Here is a 13,136-nt window from a genome sequence, read left to right as displayed (position 1 = left end):
ACCAGAAATAATTCAGTGTTGATTGTCAGCCACCAGGTTGAGGCTATGACCCTGTAAAGCACTTTGTACCTAGCTGGTTGCAGAGGACGTGGTGACCACCTGGCCACCTGTCTCTAATCAAGGAGTCGGACCTGACCCTGCATTTTATTTTCTGCAATTACAATAAATGTCTATAGGTTAGAAACTTTGTTCTTATTTTGTTTTCCTTAAGTAATTGGGGAACAGGTGGTATCTGATTACATGAGTAAGTTCTTCAGTGGTGATTTCTGAGGTGTTGCTGCACCCATCACCTGAGCAGTGTACTCTGCACCATATGTTGTCTTTTATCGTCACCTCCCTCCCACTTTTCCCCCCAAGTCCCAAAAGCTCACTGTAATCCTTTTTATGCCTTTGTATCCTCAGGGCTTAGCTCCCACATATCAGTGAGAACATACGACATTAGGTTTTCCGTTTCTGAGTCAGTTCACCTGTAACAATAGTCACCTTTAACAGTGTCCTGGGCCGGGCACTGTGGCTCATGCCTGTAATCCCAGCACTCTGGGATGCCAAGGCAGGCAGATCATGAGGTCAGGAGTTCGAGACCAGCCTGACCATCATGGTAAAAATCCCATCTCTACTAAAATTACAAAAAATTAGCCGAGTATGGTGGTGAGCACTTGTAATCTCAGCTACTTGGGAAGCTGAAGCAGGAAGATCACTTGAACCCAGGAGGGAGAAGTCACAGTAAGCCGAAATCGTGCCTCTGAACACCAGCCTGGGCGACAGTGCAACACCCCATCTTAACAACAACAAAAAGGAACAATGTCTCCAGTCTCACCCAGGTCAGCTTTGAAACCTGATCAGCTGAATAATTTTAAGAAAATATCTATTTAATACACAAATTTATTAAAATCTAAAATATATTATAGAATGGTAAATTCAAGGAAAGAAGGAAAATCCCAAACAAATATGTTTTGTTTATAATGGCAAATTCTATGTTGTTATAAATAGCACTTTATTTTTGTGTCTTCCTTGTTACTAAATATAACACAAAATCCAGATATTTAATAGATAAACTAGGCAATTATTTTTCTACTATAAATTAGGCTTTTCTTTCCAAAATGATTCATGGCAGAATTTATTTTAAAACAAACACAGTAGCATCTCTAATACATTTTAAATATGTAGTTTGTTGATACACTCTGTCAGAAACACAATATATATTCTGCAGCTACAATGATTAAGGATTCAAAAGTTTCATTCATTATTCATGAATGTTATCAGGAGATTTCTAGATGTTAAACTATTTCTTGACAAAACATTGAAGGATTTTTTTAAATCTCTCATAACAATTATATTACAATACCACAATTATATTTAGAAGTCTGTATTTCTTAGTCTTTATACTTAAGTAGAAATATACATATATATATACCTTAATGTGGACCAATTTGTTCTGCCTTTTCACAGAGCAGACATTTTTTCTGTTTTGCAATAGAATGTTTATGCTGATTAATTTTAATTTTATTTAGTTGATATTTTCTAAGTCTCCTAATGTTTTCCAGTTGAGGGACTTTCTATTTTCTAAAATTTTTTTTTTTAACTTTTCTTTTGGTAGCTGTGAAATAGGAACAAAAACAAACACTTTAGCATACAATTTTGAAGTGATCAGACAAAACAGTTCACATAATGACGTTGGTACAGCATATTAGACACCTAAAATGCACTGAGTAAACATCAGACCCCAAATTGGATGACTGGCCAGGGAATGTGAGCCCTCTCCTTGTCACTCATGAGTTGATAAATTGCCTGAAGCATTATATTAATGCATGTTAATATTAGTAACATACAAATATATCAACTTATTCTTGGTTTTTATGTATTTTCATAATTTAGCTTTTTAATGTATATTAGATGGTATTTCAGTATTGTTTTCATTTAAATGCCTATCATAATAAGAAAGGTTGAAACTCAGCCTATGTTTGTTTTTAATGTATTATGAAATTCATTCTTATTTAAATTGGCTTTTAAAATCTTTTTCCATGTATCTCTTGCATCTTGTTTTTAAAATACCATAAAATAAGTATTAATAATATCCTCTATTTTGCTGCAAATATTTTTATTGTGTTATTTTAATTTTTATACATTTGTTTTGAAAAACGTAAACATGTAGACTGGTTTACTTATAATGTTACTTTTGCTTCACTAAAGTTCACAATTTCTGTTAGTTGAACTAATGTTTAATTAGAAACCGTATGTTTTATCTTATTGTGGCAAGTTACCCATTATTTCGTACATTCAAACATTTTAATTTATGTAACAGGTATTTTGTATGAGGAAATATTTAAATTGATGTTTTTAAAATTTCCGTTCAGTTGTTCCAATATACGCTGTTTAAAAATGTCTCTTCAGTCATCACTTATGATGTACATTTAATTACATAGTAAATTTGGGTCCTTACAACACATCGACCCTATAGGGATAGAGGTTTCCATTTCTGTCAGCAGAGTCTCTGTACCTTCGTGATGTGTTGAAGGGATTTAATGTCTTTATCAACCAAACTGGAAGATAAGTTCATAAGTTAATATTATATCAAAAATTCAGAATGTAATTATTCTTAGTCCAAATGTGCCTCCTCTGTTGCATTATTTCTGAAATGGGTCAACATGTAGAGCTGCATAAACCTAAAAGTAGAACAAACTGATTTATGTTTAAAAACCTTTTGCTCATCAAAGCTGGTAATTATGTGGCCCTTCCTCAAATGCTGTTATGTTTACATATGTATAAAAAGCTGCTGTTTATAAAATAAAATCCCTTATAAAAATAGTGAGGAAATTAAGAATTAAAAAGTTTTGTTAATTCACAAAAACACACACAAACACTAACACATATGCACATACACATGCAAACACGTATGCACACAAAGACACATTACACTCAAACATATACACACAAACATGTAAATACATATACACAAGTACACACAAAGACACAGGCTTGCATGCAGACACACACACACACACACACACACACACGCACCAACACTAATTTTGCCTCAGTCTATACTAAAGATTTTTCTGTGATTTAAGCATTTTTTTTCCAATGAGGAATAGCATGAACTCTTTTTGTTAGTGTTATGTACGTAATATTCAAGTTATCAGTCCGATTACCTTAATAGGATTCTGCAATATTTTATGTGGAGTGCTATACAAAGAATTCTAATACATCTTGCATATATTATTTATCCTGGCATAATTCTAACTTTAACTCACTCTGAAATGTTCTATGGGCATTGGAATATCTACTGAAGAAAATGCAATAGTGACTGCAGGTTTGGGAGAATTGTTTTTCCTCTCTGCTACCTTATTTTAATTTCTCTTTTTCTTTACTTTTATTGACTTTTCTTTTTTGCCTTGCTTACATCATCTAATTCTTTCCCAACCAAGTTACTGTAAAATTGCAATACCTGGCCGGGCGCGGTGGCTCACGCCTGTAATCCCAGCACTTTGGGAGGCTGAGGCAGGTGGATCACGAGGTCAAGAGATCGAGACCATCCTGGTCAACATGGTGAAACCCCGTCTCTACTAAAAATACAAAAAATTAGCTGGGCATGGTGGCGTGTGCCTGTAATCCCAGGAGACTGAGGCAGGAGAATTGCCTGAACCCAGAAGGCAGAGGTTGCGGTGAGCCAAGATCGCGCCATTGCACTCCAGCCTGGGTAAAAAGAGCGAAACTCCGTCTCAAAAAAAAAAAAAAAAAAAATTGCAATACCTGTCTGCTGTAGATGTTCTGGTCTTACCTGGATTCAGTGAGCACAGTACTCCTGCTGGTCCAGTGAAGTAAGGGTCCCCGTGACCCACTCATTCATCAAGTGAAGTTTTAGGACAACGTAAATACTAAGTGTAATGTAAATACTTAGACTCTGAGGATCCAAATATTAGACATAGATGTGACCTTGGAGAGTATCCAACTCAACCACTGCCATGTTAAATAGGGGGAAGCTGCAGGACCATGAGGTGTGCTCATTTGATCAGCGCTGGTACTCAGGAGTGGGCACCAGCACAGTTCTGTCAGCCGTGAAAATAATAAAACACTCTTATACCAGTTAGCGCATATCCACTGCCTGGAGCCCAGCAAACTCCCCAGATAACGGCCTGCAGGTTCTTGGACCTTCCAGCAGTGAAGAAACCAGAGGGCTAATGCTGCAGGATGAAGACCCAGGACCCTGCCCTGGAGCTATCGCTGGTGTCCCTGTTTATGTTGGCTGTCTGTAAATACTCTTGTCAGATGGGTTTAAATTCGCCTCTGGTCAAGGTTACTGAGATGCTTTCCCAGGAGAATCTAGTTAAGCTTCTTATTCTATACACTTGTATTCTATTTTTATTCTATACTATGCACATAATTAAAACTATTTCATAGCTTTTAAAATAATAAACAGTGCTTCAGCTCATAGGTTGCTATGGCAAAAATTAATAATCATTTGATGTCAGAATTTTTTTTCTTTTCTTTTTTCCCCTTCTAAAACTTTGGAAGGGGAAATTGCTTTCCAACAAGGTGAATTATAAAGAATGCATGCAGTTTCAGCAGCTGGATTTCGATTAATACATTTCATTAATCTTTCAACTACATCATTGTGGTTACTCGGACTTTGATAACTTTTCTTTTAATTCCACACATCTATGATATTTTCTTTTTATATAATAAAGATGATGGAACTCTCTTTCTTACATTGAGATGACTTAACTTTTGCAGTATATAATGAACTCAGAGAAAAGAATAAAATGTAAATATTAAATAAAATTGTATTGGTTTAATGACCAAAAATATATATGATATATTCATAAATGAAAAACAGAAATATTGCTATACATGTGTGATATGTTTATATAGAATTATTTAATCAATGATAAATGTAAATTTCTATCTAGTTTTGTTTACCTCATCCATTTATGAAGAGGATAATTATATCTCAGTTTAAAGAAAAAAAAACACAAAGTATGTCTCATTTTTAGTTGCTAACCTGATTCCCCATTATCCCAACCCAAGGGCCTCAGAGCTGAATTCTGCACAATGTCTGAATCTCAGTAGCAGCCACTATATTTTTCCTCATTATTGGACTATGCGCTTCCTCTTATTTTTGTTACTGCTTTTTATCTCTATTTTCAAAAATGCGATCTTAACTGGGAAATGTATATGTATGATCACATTCCTAAGAGCTGTTCGCAAGTGTATAATAAAAACTGTGGCCAGTGGGGCAATGTGGAGCTGGTTCTCAGTGGACCAGGGATGTGTGTGTATTTGCACAAAGGTGCCCCTGGAGGGCGGGGGGCAGGAGAGACATTTGGTTGTGGCCACAGGAACTGTTTTCACAGTTTTCAAATCGCAGTAAGCACACAGTTATCTTTATTTGTGTTCAGTTTTATATTTTTAAAAGAAAACATTACCATCATAACATTATTTTTATAATCTCCACACTTAATAATTATTCATTTTAAAATAAATTTTGGATCTCAAAAATGAGTGTACTGAGATGTCCTACAAAATATGGGCAGCCCTTTCCACAGTGCCACGTGCATGCCAAACGGACCAGCTACTAAAACAGAAGAACACCCATCCCTTGCACAGTCTTGATTTCACTGATATTTGAAGGGAAAAATTTTCCCCCAAGTGAACCTCTCAAAGACATCCAGTCTATAGCTGCCATTAGCATTAGTTGACAGAAGCAGCATGAGGACACCTAGTGTGTAGACCAGGCTAGCATCCCATAGGAAGGATGGAAAATGCAATCCTCCAAACTCTAGGAATTAAAACAGTATGCTCTCAACTCCCCCTGTGCCTCTGGCATTCTTCTGAGTAAACTGAAGGCAGCTAATCTGAAGGGACCTGTATCACCTCCTCACAGTTGCCGACAAGGTGTGGTCATTTTCAACATTTTTGTGATGCTTAGGTCCTGCCAAAATGAAAACACGTCCCTGAAAGATGAAATACTGGAACTTGCAACTTGAGAAGCGTCAATAAAAGGATGTCAGTTCCTCCCACTTTGCCATAATTTTGGTGGAGAGAGGGGGTGTATGGTCAGTTATATGCGCTTTGTGAGAGCTCAGGGCTGGTCACACAAGCTCTGCCTAAGGCAAACTCCCCACTCTTGGTAACAGGCCTACTTTTACATACCATCCACACTGCAGTATCAGAATTCTGGATAGGCAGCATTTGAGGAAAGAAAGAAGAAGAGGAAAAAAGAAAAGAAAGGAGGGAAGAACAAATTTTTAAAGATGCTTTAAAAGGTTATTTTAAAATGCTTCTTTTTCATACATCTATACACACATATAGTTTAATTTGTACATAATATGTACCTAATATTTTGTAATAGATGATATAAATGTAACAAACTTTTTTACTCTGTAGGAAACTTTGCAAGATCTATTTCTCTTCTACCCAATAATTTTTACAATGTCAGTTTGTATTTTATATGCACTTTTATCTTTACTGGCCTGTCACTTCTCACTTTTCCAATATATTCCATTTTATGTCTCATGCACCCATTTTCTACTAAGAACCATTTCAGGAGGTGATGTGCCTCTTTTTTGCTGCTCAAGAGCTATCTGAAATTCAAAACCCAAACTAATGCCAACTCTATAGAAAATAAAATTAGGGCAACCATTTCTTTTAAGGGAGAACAGTATTCTCAAAGACAGGTATCCATGAATTAATAAAAAATGACCACCTGTTTTTAAGTCTGAAAACATAGCTTACAAAGCTCCATCTTCTGGGTTTCAGAGAAAATCTTTGAAAATCTTGTCAGGCTGCCTGTCAATGTCAAGTACATGGCAACTACACATTCCACATTTTTGAAAAGCCACTATTTCCATCTTTCCCACAATGGCCATTCAATTAGTAATACAATTTAAATGGTGGAGTTTTGTAAGCTTTTCATAGAACTCATTAACATATCAAAAGAGATTCTTTTTCGGATGGAGTGTCTCAATTTGGGGTTCAGAAAATATTTGTTGCTGATCAAGAGTGACACTTTGTGGACACACTTGTGTATGAAAACCACCCTGAGACGTGATGCCTTCCTTCTGCTTCTGTCCCTGCAGCTGAGGGAGCCTGCGGAGGAACCTTACGTGGGACCAGCAGCTCCATCTCCAGCCCGCACTTCCCTTCCGAGTACGAGAACAATGCTGACTGTATCTGGACCATCCTCGCAGAGCCCGGGGACACCATTGCTCTGGTCTTCACTGACTTTCAGCTGGAAGAAGGATACGATTTCTTAGAGATCAGCGGCACAGAAGCTCCATCCATATGGTAAGTCCTGGGAAGAGATGGCACACGGGGTGCAGGTGTGTTTTCCCCGCTGTCCCCCAACGAGCTTTGAGCTTCGAGAATTGCTCGTCTCTGGTTGCTCATTGACAAGCATGAGTGTCCCTTTTATGCCTTGCTTTTTTGGCTCTGAATAAGTTACCTTTAGTGTGACTCATTTCAAAGTTTCTAAGCTGTCTTTGTGCTGGTGCTTGGAGTTTGGGAAGTGATCTGTGTGCTTGAACTTATAGTGCTCTTTTGTTTTTTTTGGATCCTTTTAAGGTAACTAAGTAAGGCGAGTTAGTTTTGGGTTTGGTCTGGAGCTTTTTCACTGTGAACAGATAGTTTTAGATTGTGTATTCTCTTTCATCTCACGTTACCGAGCATAGAGAGACTGCTGCAGACCTGGGATTGTACGTTTCTTTTTCTTCATGAAGGCTGCGTACCACACCGAGTAGCCAGGTATGGGAAGTGCCTGTGGCTACAAGATCTTCAAAGGCAAATCCACTTAACACAGAACCAAGTCCGATCTACATATACAATTAATCACAGGATGGTCAGTTGTCTGGCGTGTACCCTAGTGGAGGCAAAGGAAAGCAAGATCTTATGAAGTACAGCCTCTTTTGGTGTGATGGTCGTGATTGTGAGAACAGTTTTGTTTGTGTCCATAAGTGCCATTTGAAAGAGAGAATTAAAAGCATAGCTGGGTAAAGCCTTAAATTCTTTCTCAAACTGAGTCATTTGTTGCATGTTAAATTGTGTTGTTGTGGTTCTTTCTATTGTTTAAATTCTGAACACTTCAAAACTGCTTCAGTTGTCTGTTTTAGATCTTGAAATGTGACTAACAAGTGTATGTGTGGTGAAACTCAAGTAGAGACAGAAAATCTTGGCCATCTATGTGTAGGAAGAAGAGAACACGGAATGAGTGACTGTGAACATGTCCGCACGTTACAGTTTGCATTTCAGTGCAAAGGCTAAAGGATAAAAATGTCAAACATGAAGCATATTGTAAATATGACCACCTGTTTTAAACCCATTATTGGAATTGAATTGGACTGTACATTGTTTCCCAAAACATGCGGCTCAATGTGGAGGGCTCCTATTGACAGAGAAGTCCTTTTCTTGCTGGGTTTACTGTGCTTGCGTTAACTGTTATTCCAAATAAGAGGCAGGAAAACACTAAACAGATTCTTCCTCAGTGGCAATTGTGTTCCATTGTATTCCTGCTGAATGACACTTTTGGATTATCCAAGACACATCTGCCTAATGTATGTTCTGCAATTTTAACTTGAAACGCTCAGGAATTTGTTCAAACTAGTACCTATCTCACTATGTCTAACAGCAGAGTTCATGGAAACAAATGCTGAGCTGAGAGCTGGAGAACCTAGATTCTACCACAGGTTCTGCCAAAAGAAGGCCTTGTGACCTTAGATGGGTCTATTTGTCAGAAGAGAGGCTGTGGTTAAAAAATATTTTAAAAATGAATTTATCAAACATCTGTTGAGTGCCTGTTCTCTGCTAATCATTTAAAGATATTCGAGTAATCTAAACACTTTTTAGCTTTAAAAGTTCAGAAAATTATTGAAGTATAAAATACATAGGGAGTGATTCTCAGAATTTATATGCTTCATGTTAATGGTCCTGTTTTTCGGAGAGTCTAGATGTGTTGGGCATTGACTGGGGGCCTCACTGGTAAAATGTCAGGCTGGGAGAGAGAGAGAAAGTGAGGACGATTTGTTCGTGATTCTAGAACCCATGGCCAGTGGCAGCTTTTGCCAAACAAACTGAGTTTATGTCAGACTGTGCAGATCATGACTGTGATGACAAGTGTGTTCTGTAGCACTTTATGTCAAGAGTTGATCATCCTTGTCACAGAGAGCATACGAGCACGGCTAGCCAGGGGGATTGCCCCCGTCTTCTTGGTGCCTGGATCCAGAATGAGAGACGTCTTCTAGGTCTCTGGAATCTCTCTGGCTATTTGCCAGGAAAGTTGGTGGAAAAGTTCTCAGTGGGAACTCTGACCCTGTGTGCTTTCATGACTGATCAACTCTGTTGCCTGTTAGTTTAGCTGCTCTCTTCAAATAGCCATGATCAGCCAGGGATAGAGTTATATTTACACTTGTGTCCTTAGGATGACTTATGCTGTCCTGTTTGCTTGGTGCAAAATCTCTGCGGAGTCACTATCATCACTGTTATCTACCATTATTATGTTATCTATTATTATAGATTTAAAAGTACACCTGAGATATGTGTGGGTTGAGATGTGTAGATTTAAAAATAACTCTCAGATGTGCAGATGGCAAAGCCGATGGAACCCTTTCCGAGCTCAGGTTCAAGGTCTCTGACTCTGGGACATGTTCTGCTCTGTCTGGATAGCCCCTCGGTCAGTGCAGTCCAGGTCTGAGCTTCAGTGCCCTGTCAGAGAAGTACCGTTTCTCTGTTACAGGACTGCAGGCTGGATTATGAAGCCTCGAACAGGTCACTGTCGTGATGGAGATGAAAAAGCAATTTGGCACATGTGCTGGGTCAACAGAGGGTTTTGTGTGTGTGTGACATTTGGTGTTTATCATAATAGTGGAAAGAAATATCTTGACACAGCCATAAGGGCTACCTTTAAGTGCAACTCTCAGCTTTCAATGACTCTTCAGTGGAAGCTGAAAAGAAAGAGATGGTTCTCCTAAATAACTATGGAAATCTACAGGAGCACATTTAAAACAGAAAACAGAATTACATGAAGCTCAAGTGAATAATTATAGGCCTATAAAAATGCGTGTATGACTTACCTTAAAAAGATTATTATTTTAGCATGACAGTCTCTAAAATATTAAATGACCCAAATTGGTACATATTGAAAAGGTTTGCCCATTCCAGAGTTGCATGGACAGCTCCAAGGAGCACTGTGGGAGGCGTGACCTCTCCCACATTCCACAGAGCCAGGAGGGTGGTGTGTGGCTGTGAGTGGAGTCAGTGCAGACACACAAAAATATTTCCTGATAATCTATTTTTAAAAACAGGACATGTAAGCAAGGGCACTCTAAGAAGAAGCTACTCAGAAAATTGTTAAGAACCACAATAGAAGTAGCCTTATTTTCATTCAATTTGGAGTGAAATTACCTACTCAGCTGTGTTTTAAGTCAGGGTTGCCATGGCAACGACGGAGGCAGTCTAAATATAGGGGATGATGTCATGTGCCAAAATTATCTGTGTATTAAACATACAGTAGATTCGTAATTTAAACCTCATAGGCCATATGTACATTAGATGAGACTGGCATTTTTTTTTTATTAGTCAGGTTCTAATTTTATGCAGGTTGGCTTTCTATCAATCCCTTCTTTAATAGAGAGTTGCCATTTCTAGTCGCTTTATAGCATGGTCTAGTCATTATTTTTCCTGCAATTAGAAAGGAATTGTGCAGTGGTGAAGCTAGCCAAGTGTAATTTTTTCTGAAGAGATTTGATGGCATAGCCTATATAACTTGTACCTCCAAAAATATCAAGAAGAAAGAAATTTGATTTGATTTCCGTGTTCTCCCTCTATGGTTTCTAAATTAAGACCTGATGGTTAATAGGATTAAGGTTATAGAGTCTTGGCTGGGAACACTGTGGGAACATTTACTCTCTTTAAAATATGCGCTTATATCACAAAAGAACCATGAGGCCAACCCCTTCTGCAACAGGGAGTTTGTGGAGGATAGAGAAGAAAAGGGAAAAGGAAATAAAAATAAATGCATTGAACATGTTTCGCAACACATATTTAGATACATCCATGTCTTAACTTCTGTGACTGAGGGTCAGCTTCTCAAGACAGAGCCTGGAAGCCTCAGCGTCCCTTTCCAGGCTGTCCACAGCTGCCTGGTTGGCTCTCTCCTGGCTTCCTCCCCACCAGTTTCCCCACCCCTGTTCAGTTTGCCCCCGGGAACCTATACCTGTCTTTATGTTCATGTGCCTTTGTATCCCTGGGGCATTTGTTCAGCTGCTCACCTCCACGTGGAAATCCCCTACTGCCCACCTACTGTCTATCTCATTATCTTCATGCTTAGAGGGGCATGCAGAATACATGGAAGAACACTACAGAAATAACACAAGTGAAACAAACAGGTGGTGTGATCGCCCTTGCTGGAAAAGATCAGCCATAATAAATGCAAGAATGCTTCTTCAAATTTGGATTAGGCCTGCCTTATTACTTCAAGAGAAAAATCTGTTACTTTTTGATTTTTTTTAAGGCATAAGCTCTATTTTTCATTAACCAGCATAATGCAAGACTCTTTTGCCCAGATCAAGGCAAGTTTACAAGGGAAACTGTGGGAAGACGGTTCTGTAATCTTAGTGTATTTTGTTCTCATTAACCCGGCACAATTTCACTATTAAATCAGTCTAATCAGTGATTGGCTGAAGTTAAAACAAATCTTCTGAGAAATGGGTAAAGCTGAGTAAGCTTCAGAGGACCCTTGAAGGATCAATTAAAATATTCAGTGTTTACCCAACTTGTCACTTAATTGATAAGTGACTTGGTTTCTATTTAATTTCTAATAAGGGAGAATTATAGAGGAACATGCTGAGAAACAGACTCCCTGAAATCAATCCTTCTCTCACCTGCCCCAAAATAAAAGGAAGGAGGCATCATCTTCTCCCTCCTCATGTTATTATTAACGATTTTGAATTCATTTTACAGAAAATTTGCAGACCTAGCACAGAGAGTTGCCATATATCCTAAACCCAGCTTTCCTCAGGCTAACACCTTACATAACCATAGTGTAATGATTGGCACCAAGAAATGAATGAAGCCCCAGTACTACTAACTCACTTTCAGACTTGGTTTGATTTCCTCTGGCCATCCTACTGATGTCTGTTCTGGGCGAGGGCTCCAGCCAGGGACCCACAGAGCATTTGGTTTGGCCTCCTTGGCCCTGGTCAACTGTGGCCTTTCCATCTTTCTTTGTTTCTATGGGCTTGGCCTATTCCATATTAACAGTTCAATCTTTTGGGGGAAAAATGGTTTTGGAAAAGCAATGACATGATTTAGGAATATGGAGGAGATCATACAGCAGTGCCCCAATGTCACCAGTTGAAATGGACAGATTTGTCTTTTGTGTTTCTCTTTATATGTATATTTTAATTTAAGACTGGGTCTCCTTCTGTCACCCAGTCTGGAGTACAGTGGTTCTAACATAGCTCACTGCAGGCTCGGACTCCTGGACTCAAGCCATTCTCCCATCTTAGCCTCCTTTGTATCTGGGAATACAGGTGCATACCACCAGACCTGGCTAATTTTTAAATTTTTTTGTAGACACAAGGACTTGCTATGTTGCTCAAAATCCTAAACTCAAGTGATTCTCCTGCCTTGGCCTCCCAAAATACAGGGACTACACAGGCCTGAGCCCTGACAGCCAGCCTCATATTTTCTATCTTAAATTTGGAGTCAGTAATTTTACTCCAGGCACGTGTTGTAAGGTGTGCACCTCAACACATTTTCATGGAAGCAGGTATGACATAAACAGGAAATAAACATTTATAAATACATTTACATATTTATAAAAATAAATATAGGTACTATACATAATAGAGGTACATACACACACACATGCATATGTAAACACATTTCTCTTTTTCTTGAACCTCTACATACCAGCTGAAGGTCTAAGGACGTAATTAACATGATTTGTAGCTCTATTCATAAACCCCTCTTTTAGTTAAAATGTCATTTCTAATTTTTTTGAATGGTATATATTTTTTTCTAAAAGACATTTACTACTAAGAATCACTGAGTATTTGTTATATAACAGGGAAATGTAAACAATAGTTCCTACTGCTACTTGGAGACGCTACAATTCCCATTTTATAGATGAGAAAAATAAGCTT

At 38.2% G+C, this 13,136-nt stretch overlaps 1 protein-coding gene across 3 annotated transcripts in view; it reads left to right on the top strand.

Annotated features, from left to right (window-relative positions):
• The window catches only part of CSMD1 (CUB and Sushi multiple domains 1), a 2,142,320-nt gene that overhangs the window by 1,041,373 nt on the left and 1,087,811 nt on the right, over positions 1-13,136 (top strand). For all 3 annotated transcript variants that reach the window (XM_035269622.3, XM_017963591.4, XM_008979004.5), the window contains exon 5: positions 7,077-7,284. In XM_035269622.3, the coding sequence (XP_035125513.3) occupies positions 7,077-7,284 (208 nt within the window). The remainder of the gene's footprint in view (positions 1-7,076; positions 7,285-13,136) is intronic.

This window comes from Callithrix jacchus, chromosome 13 (assembly GCF_049354715.1).
Source record: "Callithrix jacchus isolate 240 chromosome 13, calJac240_pri, whole genome shotgun sequence".
NCBI lineage: Eukaryota > Metazoa > Chordata > Mammalia > Primates > Cebidae > Callithrix > Callithrix jacchus.
Note: the sequence above shows the minus strand (reverse complement) of the source record. Positions and strands in the feature narration are given on the sequence as shown.